General features: G+C 45.2%; 1 protein-coding gene across 7 annotated transcripts in view; it reads right to left on the bottom strand.

Annotated features, from left to right (window-relative positions):
• DLG2 (discs large MAGUK scaffold protein 2) overlaps positions 1–26,303 on the bottom strand; it is an 863,264-nt gene that overhangs the window by 163,747 nt on the left and 673,214 nt on the right. For 6 of the 7 annotated variants that reach the window (XM_035114518.2, XM_060273902.1, XM_060273901.1 and 3 more), the window contains 2 exons: positions 23,807–23,951; positions 22,502–22,643 (listed from right to left, as the gene is read on the bottom strand). In XM_035114518.2, the coding sequence (XP_034970409.2) occupies positions 22,502–22,643; positions 23,807–23,951 (287 nt within the window). Of the gene's footprint in view, positions 1–1,620; positions 1,777–22,501; positions 22,644–23,806; positions 23,952–26,303 lie in introns of all 7 variants that reach the window. The other variant, XM_060273906.1, reaches the window with a different exon arrangement.

Genomic DNA, 26,303 nt, shown 5'->3' with positions numbered 1-26,303 from the left:
TCCCCTTCCTCTCCTGGGACCCACCTACCACAGGCAGGCGACCATCAGAAGCTTGCGCAGAAGGGAATGTGGCTGAAAAAGATTCCCCACTCGTGTTGCAAGGGGTACCTAAAGTGGCGCACGCACCCCAGAGAAAAAGCCAGGAGCAGCAAATGCCTCTGCTAGAATCTCTTATTGTTGTTTTTCCCCTTTGCTCACTTTGGGCTACTGTTGCTGGGGCGAGCGGCCAACTGGCAGCACTCTAAATACACCTAAAGAGCAAGCTCGTAAAAAGCAAGCAAAACCCTGGATGGCTCTTGGAGATTAACTCGAAGATATGCATCTTGAAACAAAATGTACATGAGCAGCCCGGTCCCCAAGAACCGGTGTGAAATGGTTGATACAGTGGATTAGCTCAGCCTGTGCCTCTGCCGCTGCTGAATCTTAATCCTTTAATTAATGCTAAGTTGCATCCTGCAGTGCTCAGCTGATACGTATCTCCCCGAGAGGCAGGCTCCCCCCCAATCACCCGCATGCTTTCTAGGATGCCTCTGCTGTGCCCCCTTCATTTCCCTCTCCCTCGCCTGCTGCGCTACACAGTGGAACCAAACGCTGTCATTGTAAGGATGCGGAGAAGCATCTTCCTCGCAGGGAATGAATCAAATCTGTTTGGTACAGACACGACAAATCCCACAGTCTCCCCCAAGCTCGATTCAAGGACCCACCTTGAGGGAGATCTCGGTGTTGTTCCTAGTTTTGCCCTTTAGCAAGCTACTCCAAGATGCTCAGGCGGGAAAGGAAAGGCCAACAGGATTTCTCATGCTGGTACCACAGAATGGACAGGGACCTCAAAGGTCCTCTCGTCCAGCCCTTTGCCAATGCATGCTACAACATCCCTGATATTTATTTGCTTGCATTTATATTTCGCCTTTCTTCCATCACAGAACTCAAGGTGGTTCCCAGGCCATCGCTCATCCAGGCACTGACCAGGCCGAGATCTGCTTAGCTACAGTCATTAAAGAGTCAGTGCCATTTGGAGTAGACAACACCGGTCTAGGTGGGCAGCAATCCCTTGGTTCTTCTGTAAAGCTAATTCCTGTATGGTGCACTGGATAGATTATTGAACTAGGACCTGGAAGAGCCAGGTTCAAATCTCCCACTCAGCCATGGTCTTCACTGGGTGATCTTTGGCCAGTCACCTTCTTTCAGCCTAACGGGTGTGCTGCGAGAACAAACTGGGGGGAGAGGGAGGAAGCGGTGCATGCCACTTGCAGGAAAGGTGGGATATAAAATGCAGTCAACGGATACACGTTCATCTCTCCCTTTCTGCCCACTGTCCTTTCTCTGAAGTCTGCACTGCCAATGCAGTCCCCAAACCCAACCCTACTTATATGTTGCTTAGAGAGCTCTCTGACTGAGCAGCTTAAAGCATCTTCTAAATACAATAAAAATGAATAAATATAAGGTCGGCCCTTTCTTCTTAAGCCAGTGAGGTGGAGGTGAAGTGAGCACAAGGTTGTGTTTTTTTTTCCTGCAGAGGGAGCTTTCCTGCAGGGGTGGAAGGTGGAGCCTAATACCGCGCACTTGAGCCGCGCCCATGCATTCTCGTATGAGGAAGTGAGGAAGAAGCACATGCAGTACCTGATGATCTCAGAGTCAGGGAGCAGGCCTATGTGGTAGTGGGGATAGGGAGCTGAAAGGAGGAAGCTTTTGTCACACTCGACAGGGGAATAGTGCCTAGGAGAAGGTGGCTTATCACAGAATTTGTTCACAGTGCTGTAAACGGGTTCAGGAGGCCTGGTGATAACAGAAGAGAAGAGTAAGAGGTTAGACGGGCACCCCGACACATGCGCAAAACAGTCGGCCACACAGCTAACTTGCACCCCAAAGCATGCAGAGAAGTATCGACAAGTGAAGGGTTATATACACGCACCAAGGAAGGAAAAAGAAACTTCTGTTAAGTTACAATACACTAGTCACAAAGAGTAAGAACGTGATAGGCACAGCACTGTACACAAGACAGCTAGGGGAAAGGAAACCAGTGACAATTCTGTGCCATAACATACCGGTGACAAAAAGTGTGCCGTAACAAACCGGTGTCAAAGCTGTACCGTAAGTGTCGCTCCTTACCTTCTGGAACCCGCCCTGAAAGAACTTTAACCTGACCCGTACACTTATACTAAAGATCTAGGACACCTTAGCATTAAAGTTAGTGAGGCACATTCACACTACAAGGGAGGACAACGTGTAGCCGTAAAGTTGAAAGGCATTTGGAAGCCCCTTCCAGCAAACATTTATGAGTGATGCATTGATGAATTGTGGAGAAACAACATACATGGCTCCGGTTTCTACAACAGTGGCTCCAAAGCTGTAGCCCTGGAAGCAATTGTGAGATTAGCTTTATGCTGCTGGAATGCCTGGAAAAGGGAAGGAGCAGTACAGGGCAAGGGCCACCCCTTACTTAAAGTTGCTGAGGATTCAAATGGATTTAAGCAGTCCAGTCTCCTACCCGTTCTCTGTGGGCAATGGAGCGATGGTATAATTTAGCAATAGCAGAGGATCTGAGCAATAGAATAAGTTGTTTCTTTGGTCCTGGATTCCCAGTGGGGCACAGGCTATGCATATCGGAGGTCACAGGGGATCAGTGGTAGAGCATTGGCTCTGTGTGCATAAGGTTTGATTGCCAGCATTTCCAGGTATGGCTGGGAGAGAGACTCCCGGAAGAGCTGCTGCCAGTCAGCGCTGACAATACTGAGCTAGAGGGACCAATGGGTCCAGCTCCCTATGTTCCTAGATTCAGCTCCTGCCAGCTTCAGTTAAAAGGGTCAGGTGGGAGGTGATGGGAGACTTTGGAGCACTGTGGGATAGATGGGCTGAGGGCCCAACTCAGCTTCCTGGGGCATGAGGGATAGCTCAGTTGGTAGAGCACGAGACTCTTAATCTCAGGGTCAAAGGTTCAAGCCCCACGTTAGGCAACAAGGGAGATGATCCTCATGGTGCCTTCCAACTCTAAAGATAAAGGGTAAAGGGACCCCTGACCATTAGGTCCAGTCGTGACCGACTCTGGGGCTGCGACGCTCATGTCGCGTTATTGGACGAAGGAGCCGGCGTACAGCTTCCAGGTCATGTGGCCAGCATGACAAAGCCACTTCTGGTGAACCAGAGCAGCACACGGAAATACTGTTTACCTTCCCGCTGTAGCGGTTCCTATTTATCTACTTGTATTTTGACGTGCTTTCGAACTGCTAGGTTAGCAGGAGCTGGGACCAAGCAACGGGAGCTCACCCCATCGCAGGGATTCGAACAGCCGGCCTTCTGATCAGCAAGCCCTAGGCTCTGTGGTTTAACCCACAGCGCCACCCGCCTTCCAACTCTACCATCCTATGATTGCTATGCTCTTCTTGCCCATGGGATATGCTCTAATTGTGTTGTTATGTTAGTTGGTGAAGACCCATAGATCTGGAAACCACGGTTCTAGACAAGGAGACCTACCAAACGGCAACAGTGAACAAAAAGGTGACACCTTGTCGTAGTTACACTGCATAAACCAGGGAATACACTCTACACAGTATGCATAGTTAGTCTGAAGAGTGCTGCTTTCATTGTAATTCAGCCAAGCATTTGAAGAGAAGCTGATCATCTTCAATGTTAAAATACACAATATGCAAAGGGTGCAAAGACTACCGTCCGTTATTAACCAAAATAAGCATGCTGGACTTCTCTTTCCGTTCAGGCACTGCATGGCAAAGCCAGATCCAGCATCTTAAAAGTCTCAAACAATGGACCTTTCATCATTCACCGTAGAGGTTTCATCCTGCAGGCATCTGGCACAGCCGGGTTCAAGCACTTTCCTTCTTACTTCTAAGAAACAGTTTTGTAAATCCGGGGAAATCTTTGTGAAAGCACATCTACAGAAGCTTCAAAGAAACTCACAAGTGTCTGCCGGATTCAGCCCCCCGCATCCAGACCTTCAGTCTTCTGGGGCAAGCCTTTACGCTATACTCTGTTGGCTAACAAAATGCACTGAAAACTCAAGTGATGGAGGCCGCCTAATGGTGGAAGAACAGAGCTGTAGAACAACACTTTGAAAAAAGAGATACACACACACACACACACACACACACACACACACACAAAATCTCACCCTCTATGATATCATAAAAGAAAACGAACCCTGAAAATAATTTTGAGTTCTTTTGGAAACATTGCAAATAGTTATGACTTTCATAAAAGCCAATTGTTTTAAAGCCCTTAAATATCATGAAAACAGAAATCACAATGAGTCCTGATGACTTTTACATAGAAGGAAACAATTTTTTCTTTCTCCAGGGTTTGGTGGGCTTTCAATAATACGGCATAGGGAGCAACAGGTCTGGCTTTCTCTGTTGGTCTTCTTTGGCTGGGAAATACGAGGCTAAATGGACCTTTGCTCTGATCCAGTCAAAGTTATATCTTGCATTTTTCATGCCCTTGTAGCATTCACACAGAACGTACCATGTCTACCAGAGGGCAAGAATTTGGCACCATCATAGGCAGCATAAATAACCCTGAGACTTGTTTCAGTGGTTGCTTTTACTTCCTAAATCAGTGTTCTGTGCCAATCATTTAAAAGTGCATTCCACTGGTACAACTGCAATTTAGCTCACAATGTAGCTTTTCACTCTCTTTAAACTGATTTTTTGTGGTGAGCCAGCCACCATCAATCACACCCCAGCATTTTTGTTTAAAAGAAAACCATGTAGTATTGATTTGCAGGGATTTTGCCAGAACAGAATACTGACGAGTCTGTCATAAAAAGTTAGTTGCGGGACTGAGAATTTTGCAATGTCTCTTTTCACTGCCCCACAATTAATTTTGTTAATATTTTATGTTTTAAGCTTTATATGAGCCGCCTTGAGAATATGTAGAAAGAGGAGGTATAAACAATTTTTTTAAAAAAAAACCAAACAGAACTAATACCATTATGCCAATTTCCAACATTCTGTAATTTCCAATCATATTGATTCTGGGTTCCATATTTGAACAATGGCATTTTCCAAATTTAGAAAATTTGCTGTAACATATGCACATACATGCCTAGATACATAATATAATGCTTAAAGCAAACCGATCACGTTCCAAGGAAATTTATATCTCCAAAAGAAGATTTGGAACATGGTGTTATGGCAGAGCAGTGAAAGGCCATTTGTTCCGAATGGCCTCATTAAAGGAAGGGCAAATTTCGGCAACTGATTTTTGGCATAGCAATATCAACTCCGGTAGATATTTTCAATAGTGCTGATCAGTTCCTGCAAATGCTTAATGAATAAATAAATAAATATCAGATTCAGCCTGCAACAGGGTCACCAACATCTTATAGGAAAGCCTGTTGAATCCAGATTTTCTTTTGAAACACTCACAAAGCTAGTTTCACACATCCAACACCACTGAAAAAAGGTCAACCGATTTTGAATGGAAAAATATATACCGTATATGTGTGAATCTGTCCAAAATCCAGGCCTGTTAACACGTTAGACAGAGCATCTTCTGCATTTCTTGCAAGCCAGTTCCATGCCTGGGAACTATAGAATCTCAAGTGCAGTGCCATATATGCAAACTATGCATAGGGGTTCCTCACTCCCTGCCAGATTATCACACAGAAACTATTTCTGAAACTGAGAGGGGCTTCAAAGGTTGCTTGTGATGAGGGGTACAATTCAGCTTATAAAGAGCCCGTTTAAAAGTTCCACTGGATACTCCCTAGTTTCCAATTACGGCATCATTCTCGATAGGACTACAAAGGGCTATTGACAGCACGTGAAGCAGAAATATCACATCCTTAGTACTAGGGCAGATTCTAGTTGCGGCAGCCATAGGCATATCTGTCTGTGTATGAGTCAGGGAATGTACAAATCTTGTCAATTTCAGTTTCCCATTGTTCCAATCTTAAATGCAGTTTTCCTGCATCAGTTTGCATTCTTAAAACAAAAACAAAAATCTGCACAAAAATGCACACTTTTAAAAATGTGGATTTTCCCATTTTTTGCACAATCTTGCCTAATATAAACTTTTTTTTCTTTTTGCAAGCTGTTTCCCCAGCATAATGGATTTTTCTACATTATTTTCACTCACATGCATTTGTCTCTGTGCGCTTTCCTCTGACTTCAGGGAAGTGTGAATTTTGAAGGGCAGTTATGTTGGCATCTTAGTTCCAGACATGCATACTAGGTAGGTTCACATTAATATATGAAGCAAATGAATTTCTCCATCATCCCTAATGTTGGTGTGTGTGGTTCTTGGATATCGTTAAAATCACACTCTTCTGATGGTTCCCTAAGCCCCTGAGGTTTGGTTGGCCATCACTGGGGGACCCAGTCTTCTGTGTGCCCTGTGGAACTCCTTGCCAGTAGAGGTTTGGCAGGAACCATCCCTCTCTCCTTTCTGATGTCTTTTGGCAGACCCTTGTAATGCAATTTTTCTTTTTAAACCAATCAGTATTAATTGATGCTTTTATGAATAGTTTTGCTGTTTCTATTCTCATACATTGTATTCTGTATATATATAACCATTGTGTAAATAAAAAAAGACAATGTCCAGATTAAGAGGTGAGCCAGAATATGTGAGGTTCACTTATCTAAATCACTGGACAAAGTATTTCATCAGAGGGAAGGAAACCAGAGGCAATGGGAAAGACAGAGATCATAAGGTGGCATTCCATGCTAATCCTACTCAGAGTAGGCCCACTGACATTAATGGGCATGACTTAGGTCCATCAATTTCAATGGGTCTGCTCTGAGCAGGACTTAGCTGACTGCAACCCATGGTCAGTGCCCATGAGGGATCAGAGTCCTGAATGTTACAATTGAGGGAAGGAAATATTTCAGATGGGGTTATGCAAGGGAAAGATAAAGGCGCTAGGTTGTAGGGATAGGTAAAGGAAATAAAGACAAGAGTATGTCAGGTGAAGATGAGGAAAGACTGGGATATGACCTAGTTTCCAATGTACCAGGAGACTTGATAAACAATCTACCATCAAAGGCAAGGATAGCCTGGGAAATGTAAGAGTCCTCAGCCAAACAGTGAGAAGATGAGATACATATTCTCTTGTAACACTATTGCTCTCTCCCCACAGCTTTGAGGTCTGCAAGGGGGAAAGCTTTTATTTCTTACAGGTTTCAGATCCCCAAACCCATTTTCATGTTCAGGGCTCCGCTCTGGAACATCTGAAGTCATACTCAAAGCGTGTGCACCCCTCCTTCATCACATCACATCGCACATCTTAGGGAGGACAGTCTGTTTGGGTGGTGTGGTTTCACGGAAGCTCGAACCTCAAAACCATTTCAAAATGTTACCAGCCATGGCAAAACCAAAGCTATCCCTGAGAGCCCAGCCGACACCTAGAGAACTGTGATCCAGCAAACAGGAATCACCGTAGGTTTCCTTTTTCTTTCTTTAGCAGGAGAGCCTCCAGAAGTTCTGGGTCCCCAACTCAACCTTCTGGAGCAGATTTGGGGAAGGCCGTAGGAGGGCATGCATGGGGAAAGGTGAGAACGGGAAGTCCCATTGTGCTATGTTTCCTCCAACCCTCAAAGGATAACAAGAAACAGCCTCAGGCAATCCTATGCCTTGGCTCCAGTTCTCTCACCCTCTGGTGGCATCAGAAACACCAGTCCCCTCTTCTAATCCCCAACGTCATGGTCAGTGGTGGCTGGTGCCGCCTAGAACCGAGAGGGCAGAAGGTGGGGTTGCCAACATTTGGTGGAGCCAGAATCAGCGACAACTCCCTGTCTGGCTGTGAGAAGGCAGAGGAAGGCAGACCATGCCAGGCTGGTGGTGCAGTGCCCCATTGGCCCTAACTGATCAGCCTCCATTGGTCACGAGAGGTCCACTCTCTGTTGCTTGGCGCCATGGACCTTCATGGGTGACCCCAACATGTAGAGCAGGCTTCCCGCTCCATGAAGAAGGCAATGGGGTGAGAAAGAAGTGAGCTGGCATGCCCACCCCCCACTTCCCCTCCTGCACTTCCAACCATGTGGGGGATTAGAATGGTAAAGGAGAGCTTCAGTTTTTTGGAAGAAAGAATGCCATGCGATTAAATCTACGGATGCTTATGTAAAGGAAAGAAAAGTGGCAGCTTGGAAATGAGCAATGAAGTCTTACATTGGGAAGAAGAAGAACTAATTCTTGGAAATGAATTTAAACATGTGCAGGGAACCAAATCAAAAAGCATTTGGGGGAATGTTAAAATGAAATGAAATGGATAAGCACTCTTTCAAGATTGATCCATGTTACTTTATCCACAACCAAAGCACTTTCAAAGACCGAACAGCTGCTCAGTTTATGTCTTTTATTGTGATTAAAGCAAATACAAAGCATTTGTTACACTCTGTGAATTGAAATAGATTACATAACAAATGAGTAACAACCTCCCCCTTTCACGGCGCCTTCAAGCATCTGGGGACGTCATTTGTTTTTCAGCTTCTACACAGTTGACTTTTTAATTGCTAACATTTAATTTTACATTCTCAAACACACCTTGGGACAAAAGGTTCACATCATTTTATACATCATGTGGGGAAAAGCCATGTTTCTGGGCAATCCTTCAATATAAATAGCAAATTAACGTCGGGTTGCTGGGTGTGTATGCCACATGTTTTACAGATATTTGATAACCCTGGTTAAAATGCTTTGGTTAATTATGATTCTACCAGCCACAGCTCCGGACTGTAAAGCATACATGAGGATTTGATTTATTTCAGTAAGTTCAACATCAGCCATGATGGAGTCTGACATCAACACACTCAAATGTTGGAGAGCTTTTATCCTTACATAGGAAAAGTGAAACAGTACAAGCAGAAGAATAAGAAAAGAAATGGGTGGTGGTGGTGGTGGTATGGAATGGGAACCTATATAAGTAGATTTCTATCCCCCACCCCCTTTAAAAATGGGCTGGAGAACCTCTGGCCCTCCAGATACTTCCAGACTACAATTCCCATTATCTCTCAGCCCTGGTCATGCTCTCGCTAGGGCTCATGGGCATTGGAGTCCAATCACATCGAAAGCACCACAGGTTGCCCTGCCTTTTTTTTAAAGGACTACACACTTATCACATTATGTGTACCACCCCTTCAGATTACTGTCTTTTATATATATATATACATTTGCACAGAAGGTAATTTTGCTCTTCTTAACAGTTTTACATACATTCTGGTTGAAAAACCCACTTATCATTTTACAAGTCTCTAATGTGGAGTGCCACTTTAACTGCCTGTTGCAGCAACTGTAACACACTGTGCTAGGTGCTGTATCGTTTTTTTTAAAAAAATTGCATCATTCATTTCTTAATACTCCAACTTGAACTGCAAGACAAACGAAGCAATGAAAGTACAATGAAAACGAAGAGGGATATTTAATATGATGGGTGCGCCATCTCCTGTCTTCAACTACAAATCTATAGATATGCCATGGTCCACCCGAATGAAGCTTTCAAGCCGCTGGTAGTTCATGGACCACTGTTTGAGAAATCTTGACCTATCGCAACATAGCATGAACCTCTCTTGACACAACTGTGCGACTCAGAATTTCAGGTGCAAAGCAGCTGCAGGCATTCCTTGTGACTCTCTTCTATAACAATCTGTTAAGGATTCTTTAGCTGTAATTCCTGCACTGCAGGGGGTTGGACTACTAGATTATTCTTGGGATTCCTTGCAACTCTTAAATTCTATTATATCATAAAGCCTCCTTTAAGTGGATCTCTTTGCTTCTCTCTCTTTCTGTCTTGCCTCACTGAAATTCCTCCATTGTATTTCATCCAGTTTTTCTTCACTCCCTCCATTTTTTCCCTCACTTTGGACTGTGAAGCCCTCTTCTATTTCAAGGATGTGAAGCGACTTTTAATCGTTTTTTGCTTAGGAATTTTAAAGATGCTATTTTATTTTATTTTAGATTTGGGAAAGAGAATTTCCCATGGTGAGATCTGAGAAAAATGGCACTCTGGAGAATTTTGGACTTTGTTGAAATGTTTGCACTACCAATTTGTGAAGCCAAAAGGATCTGGAATCAGGACATATTACCAAAAAAAGAAAAAAGAAAAAAAAGGAGAGTCTTGCAGCATCAGCCTAAAGGCCCATGTAGCCCAGCATCCTGTTCTCACAGCAGCCAACCAGATGCCTATGGGAAGCCCAGAACACTCTCCCCACTTGGGTTCCCAGCAACCAGAACTTAGAGGCATGCTGCCTGCAATAATGGATGGAGAACATCACCACCATGGCTGATAGCCATTCATTCATTTACTATCTGAGGAATGGTCATAACTTAACGGCAGAACATTTTTGCATGCTGAAAGTTCCAGGTTCAATCCCAGGTAGGACTAGAAATGCAGGACTAGAGCTTCTGTCAGTCAGGCAGACGATGCTACACTAGAGGGACTGATGGTCAGGGCACAACACACAATTCGGAGTTTTATGAGGTCCATCTCGCTGAAACGGGTTCCCCTTGCTTCAAAGTGCCAAGGTCCGCTCTGCGAGCAGATCTCCGACTGCTAATGGCGCCGCGACCAACCGGAAGTCCTGGTCAGGTCTCAGTTATAAAGCAGATCCCTATGTTCTTATATCCCATGTCATGGCAGAAATCAGACCAAGGAAGTAACACTACAGGTTCCAATCTAAACAACTGGGGAAATGGAAGGAGCTCAAACGCAATTAAATGCAACCAAAAGCTCAAGAGAACAAGGCAGCCGTTCTTCCACCACTGGTTGTCGTAATGGTTCAGCCTCAAACATTGATGACACTAAGCCTCCGAATGCAAGTTGCAGGACAGTGTGATTATCCCTATGGGAAGGTGGGCTTCCCAGATTCATCTGGCTGGCTGCTGAGCTGAGTATTGAACCAGAAGGGCCTTTGGCACAACCTCTTTTTCTGCTCTTAAGATAGCAGCCAATGTGTCAGGAAAACATGTCTGAGGAGGGTGCTCCACATACTGGGCAACTACCATAGGGAATACCCTCCCACAGAGAAGATATGCACATTCCCCAAAGCATCTGGGGATTGTGCATAATGGCCAGAGGATGCACAAAATCCACTCAATATGCACATATTCCCTAAGATAGGTTTGCTATATCTCAAAAAGTTGAGTTTTTTTTTTTACAAAAGCACCTGAGCTTTTTTCTTCCTTTCCAAAAACGCCAATAAAAAGAGCAATTTTTCGATTGGCTTGCCTATGATCCAGGACAAAGCGCTGCATTCCGGATTTCTGCACTGAACTAGATGAACTTTGGGGTCCCTCCCAACCTTTGCAATTCTATGATTCACATTTCCTGAGGCCTGTTGAAGACTCTGTATATTGACCGGGGAATGGGCAGAATTCCCTCTTCATGATATGGATTATGTGCACATTCTCCATTGTGCCTGGTGAACGTGTCACTGGGGCTGAGGCCAGTTGTTGCCGTAAGAGGCCCTTGTGGTGGAAGAGTGGAACAAAATACTGCAGGATACCCTTATTCTCAGATATCACCAAGCAAAGAAAATAGAGGAAACATCAAAGGGGAGAAAAACGAGCTTCCTTGTGAACACAGTAAGTAAAAGTCACCTCCTTGTGGCTTCACCACAGAGAAACTGAATGAGGAAGCCCCTTCTCATTAAAGATCCCCGTGAACATTGACATTCTCATTCTACATGGCTAGAATCTACATTTGTCTTTCGACTCTCCATGCCCCGGTTTTATTCTCTCCCTCCCCCCCCCTCCACCGAATCAAAACCCCTCCAGTGTTGCCAGAGCAATGCTGCTTGATTAGTTTCAAATAATCAGCAATCACTCCAAATGAATTTACATGATGAAGGATCGCAATGTTTGCAGCAAGCAACAGGATTATTTTATGCCAGACGCAGCGCTCCAGCTCATGCAACTTACGCAAGCGAATAAGAAACTGGCTGCTATTGATAAGTAGAAAACTGTGGGGAGTTTCTCTTTAGCAGCCCATTTTCTACTCTTCCATTTGCATTTGTTCTTTATGTCGCCATGACATTGCTACACACACACACACACACACACACAATTGCACAATCAAGTAATCAAGCACACATTGCATGGTGAAATCCACTGCTCTGGGGTTTGTTTTTTTTAGAATTCAATATCTAGCTTGATCTAAGCTTCTAAATCAGGCATAGGCAAACACGGCCCTCCCGATGTTTTGAGACTACAATTCCCATCATCCCTGACCATTGTTCCTATTAGCTAGGGATGATGGGAGCTGCAGTCCCAAAATACCGGGAGAGCCAAGTTTGCCTATGGCCTGCTCTAAATAGTGAGTTTTTAATTTGCCAAATCAGTGGCTTTCATACCCTCTAGCGTTTCACGACTGCTGAGGAACTTCTGCACGTCCACCAAGGATCCTATGTCCATTGCCGAGGATTCTGAGGACATATTTAAAGGTGCACACTTGGTTCATGCAGGACGTTGGCGAGGCCACTTTTAATTGAATGGATAGGCAACATGCCAAATGCAACAAACTATGGTTTATTGGAGCGGAATGAGCTGTAAGTTTTTGAACGCATGCCTTCTCCTGCACAGCGTGTCTAATTGCAGTTCACAATCTCTCATTTCTGCTGAACCACAGTTTCCCCATGACACCCAGCTTGTGGTTTAAGTTAGAGCTAGGCCAAACATTTTGGGCTGAGCTTTTTCAGCCATTGGGGAGTGTGCATGGGAACCAAAGTGGGTGGGAGGGCTGCCACAGAAAGTTTCAGGAGGTGCAGTGGCAACAACTGCTTAAGAACGTACGAAAGGCAGGACCAGGCCAATGGCCCATGTAGCCCAGCATCCTGTCCTCACAATGGCCAGCCAGGTGGCCATGATCAGCCCTAAATCTGAGCACAACAATTCTCTCCCCCGCTTGAAGTTTACCTTGATGTCAGAAAGTGACCTGGAGGTTATTCTCTTGCTGTTTGAAGTATTAAAAGTTCTGTGTCCACTTGTAGCTCCATGAGCCTGGCAGTCCATTCTGGAATGCCCATGATAACTGCAGTCACATTCACATTTAAAACACATGTATTTCCCCAAAGAATCCTGGACTGGGTACTGGGCTCCCTTCAGGGCTACAATTCCCAACACCCTAAACAAACTACAGTTCCCAGGTTTCTTCAGAAGGAAGCCACGTGCTTTGATTGTATGCTATGGATGAGACCACAGCTGGCCCTTTCTGCACATTGACCAAAAGCATGGAGGGGATCCTGGTGTTGCCTACTACCACTACCACTGCCATTCTGGCTGTCCAGGCTACATCAGGAGGAGCTTTTGTCACCTGCTGATTTACCTGTGTAGAGTTCTTCTACATCACAAGGGTTGCTGACTGGGCCAGAGTCTCTCTTCATGAGGCATTCCATTCCTGCATTAATTTGTGACGCATTGCCCCCCTTAATTCTCCACATTTCAGTTGGCTCTTATGAAAATTCGTTAGGAATTTAGTGTGATTTCCCCCTCTTATGCACGTCAGTTTCTGTGAGTTATTTTAAATAACACATGCATTGTCCCAATATATGCATTTTGGTACACGTTACTTGTCTGGAGAATTTGCATTGCGACGTTAAGAGAGGTGCAAACGTTTTGCCTCGGTTCATGTGTCATTTTGGAATGTACATAAATGCAAACGGAATCGAATTCTCCCCGGTCCCTAATCTGAGGACAAGAAAGCAGGAACATGTATACCTTCAGGCTGGCCTCTACTGGACACAAAAAATGCTGGGCTAGATGGATCTTTGATCTGATCAAGTAAGTTTAATTGTTGAATATTTATGTAGGATCACATGGAATGAGGCAGAGGCCTATGTGCCTATATTGGTATCTGAGCAGAAGCCCCTTCTGATACAATTTGAACATGCAGATCTTGAGAGAGCATAGGTACACGAGGGAAGAAGGGATAGCTCGTTCTTTCTCTGACAAACCACAGTTTGTTGGACAAGGAGCATCGGAAGCCAGCCTACATGATAGTTTGGGGAAAAACTGATCAGGTGGTGTTAACAAGGCATTGCCCACATTCCTCATTTCCCCTGGGGGACAGGGTCTCCCTTTCTTCCAATCTCAAAGAAGGGCAAACATCTGAATTCTGCAATATTTGCTAGAAGCCATTTCTTTCCTAAACAGAAATGCCAAAACGTCTTTTATAGTATAAATATAGAATAAATGGTTGCTTCCTGTTTCCTCAGTGGAAATAATTGTTCTGCCGAATTAGGGCCAGATTGCATCCTTCCTTCCATGTTAATGAGCACCTGATTAGTATGTCGTGCTAATAAGGCCAAGGACACGGGTCTGATTCTCATACAGGTGCTGGGGGAAGTTGAAGGCACACAAATCCATTGCCTTGCTGAAGCTGAGCAGGGTTGGTGCCCGGATGTGTAACTACTTGGAAACAACATTTAGACCATGTTGGTTTCCATGACGGAAAAAGAGAGGGATATATTGATGGCTGGTGAACTGGATGGCAGATAATGGTGTATTTCCTGGCTTATATTCGTGCATCTTCAAGTTTGGAATTACCTCTTTTTTTAAAAGAAAAAAGAAAAAAAAGCACACTATGGCAATAATATAATCACAGTATGGGGGGGGGGGAACAGTTCCAAGAGGACATGTGCATTGCATGGGATCACACGATATTTTCCAACACCAAACCATGCTGTTGTAACAGTGCAACTTCGACTGAAAAGCATTATTCAAACACCAAACACCTGACAGTTGCGGAATAAGCAGCAGCCACAGGCTTACATTGTAGAAAGCAGGGTGATATGCAGCAAAAATACACACTGAGGTATTAAAATTAAGGTCATAATGGTCGGGAACCTATCTCTGGAACCCCAATTGCTGTTGCTTCAAGACGATCATGAAGAGGCAATTGCAGATCCAGGGTGAGGATCTGTCTCCAGCACAAAGCTATCCCATACCACACACTTTCCCCCACCCCAGCTAACCTTACCTAAAGGGTTATTGTGAAAATAAAATTGGGATGATGGGGAGAGAACAAACTATGCCACCCTGAGCTTGATTACTAAAGAGAAAAAAGGTCTCATCAACAGGCTCTCTCAACTAAAGCATCTTTCAATGTGTAGTAGTAATTTCTTTCTGGGACTGAAACCAATGACAACATCCTTGCAGAAATCTGGTGGTCTAGGCCAGCCTGGTGCCCTGCAGATGCTGCTGAACTACAACTCCCAGCAGCCCCACCAGCAGGGGCTGGTGGGAATTAGCATAAGAAGATCCTACTGGATCAGGCCCATGGCCCATCAATTCCAGCATCCTGTTCTCACCGTGGCCGAAGAGGTGCTTGTGGGGAACCAGAACACAGGATTTGAGCACAAGGGAACTCTCTCCTCCTGTGGCTTCCAGAAGCATTGCTTCCTCCAACCACAGAGGCAGAGCATAGCCTCTGCCATGGCTAGTAGCTACTGAGTTGTGGCCCAACAACACCTGGAAGGCTTCAGGTAAGCAAAGGTGGGCCTAGGATCATAGCCCCTGAGGCTCATGACATGGTGGCTCAAATTGGCTGTAGCCAATTTGTCCCCAGTGCTGCACCCTCTCTACAGAACAAGGATGCAATCTGAGTGGGGTTTTGCCTCTATGGCAGCGTAGGCCAGTGATCAAAGGCTATCCTCATTGTTTTCACATAATACTAGCAGGGTAATACATCGCCCTAGGTTTGGATGGGAAAGAAAGATTTCAACACCTGTGTATATCTGACAGAGAGATCACGAAGATGCCTACTCTTAAAATAATGGCTTTTGGGGGTTGGAAATGATTAGTAGATCCTAAAGAAGGGCAAGTATGTTACTGCTAGGTATATCTGATTTTTTTTTAAAGCCCTGGGAATTTTACCAACCGCTAACCCTCTAAACATCCTTCCTTATATTTGTTTTAACATATAGCTCTAGCTGACTTATATTTCTGGATCCCTCATGTATTCATTAGCCTGGATAAATATTTCACTTGTATTTACAGTAAAAGAAAAAAAAAGCAATCATTTTTTTAAGACAGTTCACAGCAAAACTCAGCATCGGTTGCTACTTAAACAACACATTACAACATGCAAGCAAAAACCGCTCAACAGTGAACTGTAAATATGAATAACAATGGAATTGTCTGGAGAAGCAAAAGGACAGAGATTTCTGGTTAACTTTGAACCCATTCAAGAAGCATAATAAAAAATACTATAGCAGTGAATTAGTGATAAGAAAAAGAAAAAAAGTACATCCTCGGTCATTTCTCCCTCTTGTAAGCGATGCGTTAGGCTAAATGGCAAAAATGCACTTAGCTCTATCAAACTGCAGAATATCCTTCTCTCTCCCTCTCTAGTTTCATTATCGGAACAAGCAAAGCAGAAATTGGCCAGCAGCACCTCCATGCTTGGACAGCGCATGGAACGCACATTCCATACCTCAAGGTCGTCATGGTTACCATGGGAAGCGGCAATGAGGACTTGCAGTAATGATCATGTTTGTTTGCTTTAAAAATACACAGGGCTACACGAGAGAATAACTGCAGCGAATGTGGCTGGGGTGGGGGCGGGAGAGGTTGAAACCGACCGTGGAGATGATTTGGCATCGGCTAAGCCATGGGCTGTCCAAAGATTATGTATCCCACAATATATATAGATACTGTGAGAGTGGCAAGATGCAGAGGCTAGGTCATAGAAATGTGCCTGGTATGAAATTAGACAATGCATCCATCCAGCTCAGTATTGTATAGTCCAGGAGTAGGAAAAGTTTTTTCACCTGAGGACCATGTCTACTTTTTGTAAACATCCCTCTGCATCCTACATCAGACCAGCGAGAGGCATTATTGGGGTCCAAGGACATATTCCTGCTTGGGGGGGGGTGTCACCCAAGGAAAGGACAACTCAGGGAGTGTTCTGGGGAGGATTTCAAGGGTCACAGGGCCCCCTGATGCTACTCTGGTCTACTTTGACTGGCAATATAGTGAGACTCACACAAAACGTCCCAGAGAGCACGCGTTGCGGTGAGGTCAAGACTGACCTCACTGCTGTTGCGGGTGGGAGCGATTGGATAGCCACAACAAACCAATCGGTGGTCCCTCGGTTGCTGGGGTAAATCTGGCCAATGGGATCATTTCATGCGTTAACCGAGAGACCCATATATACCACTGCACATTGCGTTGAGCTTCCTCTTTTCGCTTTGTGCACCGGATCACCCTCCCTATATTTAGGGTTTATTATGACCTTGCGATACCGTCGTGGGTCATCTGTTTTTGGGACAGGGGCCTGGTAGGAATTTTCCCATTTGGCTGATTGGCCGGTGCCACTTGGGTTTCGCCTGCCACATAGCAAATCGTCACAAATTTGTAAGGTTTGGCAGTCAGGCATCGGTTCAAGGTGTGGTCAAGGGGAGGTTGGAGCACCTGCCCCTCCCAATGCGTGACAGGGTATTCCATTAAAGGAATCCAGGTGCTCGCCTTGCTTTTGTCCGATCCCCTTCCAGGGGTTAGGGCCACACCAGAGCTCCTAGGAGCGTTTGGGGTGAGCTTGAGTCTGAACCTGGTCCAAAGCTCTCCCAGGATGTTTACCCTTACTGACGTCTGCCGGAGTCCAGGCGTCAGAGTGCTGCCCTGCTGAGGTCAGGTGCAGCTAGTCGGGAACCAATGCCGATCTGTAATCATTAAAGTTGTGGCCAAAATTATGCCAACAACCTTAAACTAAATTCTGTGTCAATTGTGTCTTTATTTATTGGGGGAGGTCTTGGGATCTTAACACGCAACCACACCTTCACACAACACATGCACACCACACAAAGGCTTATCCACCACCTGCACATTGGGGCACTTGCTTATTCTATGCAGGCAGGGATTCTGACCCAATCAGGGTTCCACCCGTCATGGTGGATTTTGGCCCATATAAACCAGTAATATATAACACACACACACACACACACACACACACACACACACACATCAACTGCATATCTAGGGGCTTCCCTACATGCTCCAATGCAGGGGTGCCAACTTGAATAATATATTGGGGTGGGAGCAGGCAAGCCCCACCCCACATAATCAATCACAAGATGCACAGCATTTGAATGGCAATGTCCTTCAACTTAGGGGCAATGTCCTTCAAGTATTTTCTTGGGGGGTGGCAAAGGAACCTCACTTCCTAGGAGTTGGTGCCTTTGCTCCCATGGGATTCACCAGAGGTAGGAATGGATGGAGCTGCCTGTCTTGTGAATTGCTCATGTGCACTCACAACTTGAATGCCATTCCGTTTCTGCATTAATTTGTGACACATTCTTTTCCTTTCCTTTCCTTTTTTTAAATTCTCCACATTTCAGTTGGCTCCTCTTAAAATTTGTTAGGAATTTAGTGTGATTTCCCTCTCTTATGCATGTCAGTTTTGTGTGTTATTTTCACCAACACATGCATTTTAAGGAACAGTTTGCCTGAATTACTTGCATTACTTGTCTGCATTACTTTTTTTGGAGAATTTGCACTGCAATGTTCAGAGGGGTGCAAACTTCTAAAGACGGCGTTGCCTTGGTTCATGTGTCATTTTGGAAAGCACATAAATGCAAACTGAATCGAATTCTCCCCGGTCCCTAAACTGAGGACAGAAAGCAGAAACATGAACCTTCAGGCTGGCCTCTAATGGACACAAAAAATGCTGGGCTAGATGGATCTTTGAACTGATCAAGAAAGTTTAATTGCTGGATATTTACATTGGATCACATGGCAAGAACATAGGTGCTTTCTTCCCCTGAAGCACATTAAAAAGCATTATTATGAAATATAACTGCATAATAACATAGCAGGCATTGGTGGGTACACTTTGTTACATAATTTGTGGACGGTCCACTCGAGCTTCATTGAAATTTAATCTTATTTAGAGCTGTTGCTTTTTGTTTCTGCTTTTAAAAAAGGGTTGGGTCCAGGTTAGGTTAGTTGAACTTTCATCTCATTAAAATCAACTGGGTGTAAACTGAGTCCTGACTATCTTTTTTCCGCATTGCTTTGAATGGGCCTTAAGCCCATCTAACTTCCTGTCCGGATCCAACAATAGCATTTCCCCCAAATGCATTCAGAAAAACATTCTGCTCCTTTCCAAACACATGACAATATATTGCCAAAGCTTCACATTATTTAGTAGTTCTCATCTACAGGTTGCAAAAATTCATTACACAAGCAGGCAAACTTTCAGCAGCGATTTCGTATAGCATCAAGAAAGCTGCAAAAAAGCAAAGATGATGTACACGCACGCCCGCACACACAAAGTCAGTAGGAGAGAAGGGAGCTGAAGGCTGACTTTCTATCTCCCAATCCAACCACTGGCACACGTCACCTTTTGTTTCTTATTGCGCAAACTGAGCAACATGAAAATATTCACACCAAAATAAGTAGCACTACATTTAAGCAGGTTCACAAGCCGGTGCCCGCAAATCTTGTATTTAGAGCACTGAAAGTTACTCTAAAAGAAGGCATAAGATCTTCTCCCTTTCCAGCAGGCAGAAGTGAACAAAAATGAATAAAAGGATTTTGTTTGTGTGTCTGTCTCAGGGATTGATCGTATCTCTTGCACTCATGAGAATCCCCCTAGTGGCTGGCAGTGGTCCCTGTTCCAGTGGGAAACACCTACCAAGGGAAGTCATATCTGCAAAAAGAGAGAGAAGTCACTAGGGCCGATATCGTAAAGGGAGCTAGAATATGGAGCTTTGTCTCGTGTAATGCTCTCCAATCAATGCTGCTTCACTCATGGCACCTTAAAAACGCAGAACAGGTCTAGGATTCTTGGGCTGCAGCACAGGTCTGGTCAGAGCAGAGGAAGGGGGGCAGTGGGGGCGGGTGTCACCACTGAGGGGGGGGGACAAAATGCCGGGCAGCACTCACCACGGGGCCTGCAGCGCACCTGTGCCACGCGTCTCTCCTGGGAGTGACACGGTGGCTTGGGCGCTCACAGGCTCCGCGCTGCCCAAACAGTCTGCCTGCTGCCTCCCCCTCAGCTGTAGGGCGGCTGAGTGGGAGGAGGCAGGCAGACTCCTCGGAGGCCCCGCAGAGTGTCCTGCCCTGGCTCACCCCACCCCGTGGGCATCTGGCCCCGCCCCTGGGCGCAGGGCAGGCGCACCACCCCAGGCGCCCGATCGGCTTGCTCTGCTGGGTCTGGTAGCAGTGGCAACATTCCTAGGCAACTAACAGGATTGCACGGTCTGGCTGGGCTCTCTCCTGATGCAAAACAAAAAATGCTCTTTCTGGGAATGGGCAGCTGAGGTCCGCCAGCTTTGTATTCTGACAATACCCTGGAAGTTGAATTGTTTGGGAGGGCCCCCGCGATGGATTGTATTGGATTTTATACGGTATGGTACCCAGGGCTGGCCAGATTAGTTTCACAGTGGGTTGTGGGCAGTCCTGACGTCAGCGCCCCACCCAGGTAAATTGCAACAAGGTTGGTGTTGGGAGGGAAGTTCCATGATTTCATGGCATCCCACAGGTCACTACTGGTGGCAGCCATTTTCCTCCTCGCTCAAATTCTCTGGCAATGACAGAAGCAAATCCCAGACCTGCATTTGCAGCCAAATACCTCGCTCCATCCAGAATGTGAAGCGCCTGCTTCTGAGCACCTAAACCATGTGGGAAGAGTCCTCAAAGAGCCATTATGGGATGCAGCTCCCTGGGACACTCAGGGTGATTAAATTGCTCCTTTGCTTTCGCGTCAGAGTATAATGATCTGAAATGATCTTTTTTAAAAAACTTTTCCACAGGCCTTTCCAATGTGGGTTCAATATTAGCATGCAAAACTGAAGGCTTTCGTTTGAGGGAATGGCTGTACTTTGAAGCTAAAAAGCACCCCAGATGTGTATTCATGGGGGGAGGTTAAATTTTCTTTTAAAAAATGGCTCGGGCTCTCTCAACAAAGAATTCGTAGCAACTGAACAAAACCTTTCTCAAGGTTCTAGGGGAGAAGGTAGGGTGTCAAGGTCCCATGAACTGCAGCCAGAGAGCTGCCAGAGGCAAATATTTTTGAGGGGTTTGTCATAATGCATCCATGTCATGTTCCTGTCATTCTTAAATGCTGAGAACTAGTGTGGGGGGGGGGAGGAGGAGGGTATATGTATCATGTGCATGTGTAGGAGACGTGCATATTTGGGTGATTTTTAGACTATTGCTCTTCAGCGGTCCAAACAATCAGGGTGACCACATGCATATGAATGGCAGAAGAAACTCATAGTTGATTGAGGTTGCTTGTACTTTGTAGCTGGGCCTGAGTGAGCTGACTGAGCAGATCACTAGAGACAGATGCGGAATCAAATCTGCATTATCTCTGCATAAGAGATCTCTGTGCAGTTGCTCCCACAGCAGGTTACAAAAAACTGGGACAGCAGTCTGAGAAGGGAAGCACTTTTGCTGTTGATACAGAGGCAAAGGGGAGGGAGAGCCCCCTCCATTCTGCCCCAGACGTAGTGTGCATATTTCAGATATGCAAGGCGAAAGATTTCAAAGGGCAAGAGATCCCACAGAAGCAGCAACTTGGAGAGGTGAGTGTTGCCCATCATGTGAGCCTCGGGTTGAGGGACCAATACAAAAGTGGAGTGAGCAGAAGTCGCAAGGACGTGGTGCTAATTCAGATGCGTATCAGGAGTGGCAGGGGGCAAATTTGGGAACAGCAGCTGCCATGTTGTCTTCAAGCTGCAGATACCTATACATATTTGCAAAGACAACTTCTTCCACAACAAACTGCCCATGTTTTAAGATCAGCAGGTGAGACCCTACGCAGGATGAAGTATGCATCGTGGAGCTCTGGGAAATGGCCATTTCAATGGTCACTCCTTGCATGCAGATCTCCCTCTCTACTGTCTTTCCTGTATCGTTTTTTTAGTTGGCTGGTTAAAATGTACCTTTTTCAGAGGGCATTTGAAGGAGGAGGAACCCGATGAGATAAATGGATTAGCTGCTTCTGCTTCTAGTAAATGGCTTCTTTAGACAATTAAGAGTCATTGTGTTATGTTTTCTAAGGGCTGTGTTATATTAGATCGCTTAAGCATTCTTTTAGTCTTATTCGGCTGTGCTGTCAAGTTGCCTTTCTATATGCAAAGGAAGGCATATAAAAGCATCTAAATAAATGAGAAATTGTCGTGCAGAATGCAGTGCCCAGCAGAACAGCAGGAAAATCCATGATATTCTGCAAGGAGCTGGGCTGGGAGAAGGAGGAAGGGGAAGAGAAACTGGGTCCGGCCTTTGAGGCAGGGAACAAGGGCAGGAAAATATTGAGGCTTTGGTAGCCAGTGGGAAGCAATGGTGGATCAGGGTTATTACTAGCCACTGAGGTTGCACCTGTTGTCTACACCTGTCATAATACACAGTGTGGCCCATTAGGCTAACCACTAATTACGCGCAAGAGAAGGTGATGCATCTCCTCCTTCCTGATGATTTTGAGAGTCGGCTCTTCCCTATGTAATGAGATCGCTCCCTTGCTTATGCACTGCCAACGCTCCAATAATGGCATTAAAATTGTGTTCCCTGAACCAAGTAATTAATCAGAGGCACTCAGTAAAGGCGGATATCTGACCTGGTATAGTCATCCTCGACAAGCATGTGCTTTGGGATAGGCGAATATCTTCCTGGTGAGATGGGAGCCAAAGATGCCTTGTATTCTAAAGTGCCGTTGTTGCCTGAAGACAGTATATGGTTTTCCATTGGCGGGGAATAAGCTGGAGGTTAAAAACAAACAAAGGAGTTGTGATTAGTGGGATTTGAACACTGCACAGCTCACTGTGGCAGAGATCGTTTTATTTAAATGGGGATGGATCCCATTTAAGTCACTTTGGAATCAACGGGGCATGCTCGCCGTGACTTAACTCAAGCCCAACTAATTTCAGGGGGAGCAAAGTGCAGCTCAACATTTCTGCTCCAACCTTTTGTTAAACAGGCAGCCAACCCTTCGGAGAAATCGACAAATATCAAAGCAATTCAACATTTCGCTACCATTTTGGATAATCCTTTGAAAATCGATGATGGAACAGCAAAAAATGCTTGGGTGCCTCAAACACAATAAAGCTGGTGTCACACAAAATGATCCCCTGAAGGGTTTCCTGCTCCCTTCTATCCATCTAGCACCCTGAGATAGGGCCATCTGGAGCCGGTCTCAGTAGGTGACCTCAAAAAGCAGACAGGTTCAAATGAGACAAAACTATTGCGACGAAGGGTTGGGAACAGGGAGGGGAGAGCATCCCATTGCTTGTTACGGCAAAAGAGGTCACACTTCTGTGAGTGCTGAAACTGAAAGTTTCCAAGAGGTTTGAGCTACATGTGAGAGTTCAAATTTAGTGCTTTCAGATTGTTTTGGTCCATCAAGATGAATGGTCCCCCCCCCACATCTTCGCATCTTGAGCTCAGGATGTTTCCTTATTCACCTGGGATTGAATTTTTTGGTTTTTCAAATGCAGTAGTCACTTTAAAAACACAGCATCTGTCTACAATGTCTACAGCAGTGCTTCCCAAACTTGGTTCTCCAGCTGTTTTGGACTACAATTCCCATAATCCCTGACCACTGGTCTTGCTAGCTAGGGATAAAGGGAGTTGAAGTGGGGAAAAAATAGATCTCAATTACAAGAAAGGAGATTCCGATGCAACATCAGGAAGAACTTTCCCGACAGTAAGACCTATACAGCAGTGGAATAGACCCCCTCGGGAGGTTGTAGACTCTCCTTCATTGGAGCTTTTTAAGCAGAGGTTGGATGGCCATCTGTCATGGATGATCTAGATGAGATTCCTGCACTGCAGGGGGTTGGACTAGATGACTCTCGGGATCCCTTCCAACTCTACAATTCCATGGTTCTATGACATTAAGAATGAGAGACAGGCAATTACTTACGATGGGTAATGTCTGGTGGGCCATAGGGATCAGTCATGTAAATGGTAGTAGGCTTCCCAACTTTTAAATAAACTACGTCGGATGTATTCTTCAATATTGCTACTGCTTCTTCATGTGTTACTTCTTCTAAACAGTAATTATTTACCTAATGGGAGTAAAGAGATGGATGCATTAGGCTGGTCACAAACTAAAATGCTACCCGTTCACATGCTGGCAGGACCCATGTTTACCAAGGAATTCAATAAACGGTGCCAATTAGATTATTACAGGTGAGAAGGTTTACAGCTTTAGAGGAATTCCCATTTAAAACTCAGAAGCACCCGGATAAAGAATGATGGTTGGGTGCATGTATTCTAATTTCAAGGGCTTGTGTACAAGTTTCAAAATGAATATAGTTCCCCAACGTCCTTTGCTAATCACAGGACAGCTTGGTTTATTGAATGAGATCAGGGTGGCAATTTGAACAGGAGAACGTTGATGGGATCTCGAAGCATTTCACTGCAAGGTGGTAATGCTTTGCAGCACGCACGGGCAAATTATTCTAGCACTCATATTATAAATAGATTCTTCTCTTTATCCACCAAATAGATGCACACACAGCGCAGTGTTACAAAAGTTGTGTGCCGCTCCCACTCTCCGGGGGTCCAGGTATTCCTGGTATTGAGCTTACAGCATGGTCCTTTCAAGAAGGGCGTGTCCCCCACAGCATTGCAGCCAGCCTGCCCAAGATGGATCCCAGTCTCTCTCTCTCTCTTTCAAGCAACCCTTACTTAAGACCAGGAACCCCCAAACTTCTGCCCTCCAGATGTTTTGGTCTACAATTCCCATCATCCCTGACCACTGGTCCTGTTAGCTAGGGATCATGGGAGTTGTAGGCCAAAACATCTGGAGGGCCGCAGTTTGAGGATGCCTGCTTAAGACCATAGGAGGCAACTCCTAGGGGCTGTGGAGGCTTCCGCCCCCACAATAAAATATTTGATGGGCATTCCCATTCAAAGTATGTGTGTGAAGAGCACCATGCGATCAATTATGCAGGGCGGGGCTTACCTGGGCCCCCACAATATTTCATTCAAGTTACCTCACACCCAGTTACCCTAGTAACCTTCCAACCTTCCTAAGTCTCTGTTCACACCTCAGAGGAAGGGGGAAGGACAGTTCTCACATCTTGCCAATGGCCCTCGATGGCCCTGTATTGTTTCTTAATAGCCCTAGCTTGGCCAAGTCCTTTTTCTCCTTGGAGGAAAGTGCAATGAACTAATGAAAAGGAAGATTGTAACCTATTGTTTTATATTTTTGAGGGGGGGCATCCCTAAACCAGTTGAAATGGTAGGATTTTGATTATTTGGGGTGTGAAGGGAGAGGTACAAGGTGCAGAGGAATTCCTAGGCTAGCCTATGCAAAAGTCAGCACACATGGTACTCCCTCGCTTCCCTCTTTTTTATGGTATTAACAACAGCCCCGTGAACTGAGTTAGGCCAAGGGATTGTAACTTGATAGAAGGTTTCTTATGGAGCCAGTGAGGTGCCTTCAGCTATTTGGGACCCATCCCTGATCATAGGCCATGCTGGCTGGGGCTGGTGGAAGTTGTAGTTTGCAACATCTGCAGGGCAACTCATTGGCTACTCCTGGCCTAGAGAATGGTTTAACTCTGGGTGAGACTAAGCACATTTGGACAAAGTTTCTGGATGAGAGACTGCAGGGAATACCCCCAACTTGGCTGCTCTCAGCTGCTCTACGGAGATGAGGTATACAGAAAATAAATAAATCATCCCCCACATTAATTCTTCACTGGGTATTTTGTGTGTGTGTGTGTGTGTGTGTGTGTGTGTGTGTGTGTGTGTGTGTGTGTTAGGTGCTGGCCATTTTACTCTAATCTGGAAGATCTTCAATCTTCCTCTCAAGAGCCCCTTTCAAGCAAATTTTGCCTGAATTCAATAAAATCAAGCCGCTCGAATGTTGGGAGGAAGGAAATAGCGGAAGAGCAAGCAAAGAGTTCCCGGGAAACGTACAAATTTTATTTAGATTTCTGGCTCAAGTGGAAAATTGCCCCCTTTACATCTGCTGTACACAGCCTCTTGGGATTTGATTGAATTGTAACTGAGAGGGAGCTGAGTGCCGGTTTTGTGCTGTGGCAAAGTTTCGCCCTTTTGGGGAAAAAAAAAACACTCTTGAAAATCATTTCTGTTTCTTCTCATGCTTGTTGAAGTACGACTGTAGTGAGTGTTCTGCAGTGAACATCTGTGAACTGGGGGGGGGGGTTGTAATTGGCCTATTGCTGCTTATTCAAATGGCTCTTTTGAAGCTCCGTGATTTGGAGAGCTCTAAAACTGAAACAGTTCTCTCCTCCCTCCTTTTTTTTTTTTTTTTGCTGAAGGCCTAAAAATTGCTTTAAGAAAGTGAGTTCCACTTAATTGTCAACGCATTGTCCCTCAAATGACAGAATTGAATGGGCTACAGCTGCTGTCTGGGTTCAGCAAGGGAGGGAAACAAAAAAAGG

This window comes from Zootoca vivipara, chromosome 4 (genome assembly GCF_963506605.1).
Source record: "Zootoca vivipara chromosome 4, rZooViv1.1, whole genome shotgun sequence".
Taxonomy (NCBI): Eukaryota; Metazoa; Chordata; class Lepidosauria; order Squamata; family Lacertidae; genus Zootoca; species Zootoca vivipara.
Note: the sequence above shows the minus strand (reverse complement) of the source record. Positions and strands in the feature narration are given on the sequence as shown.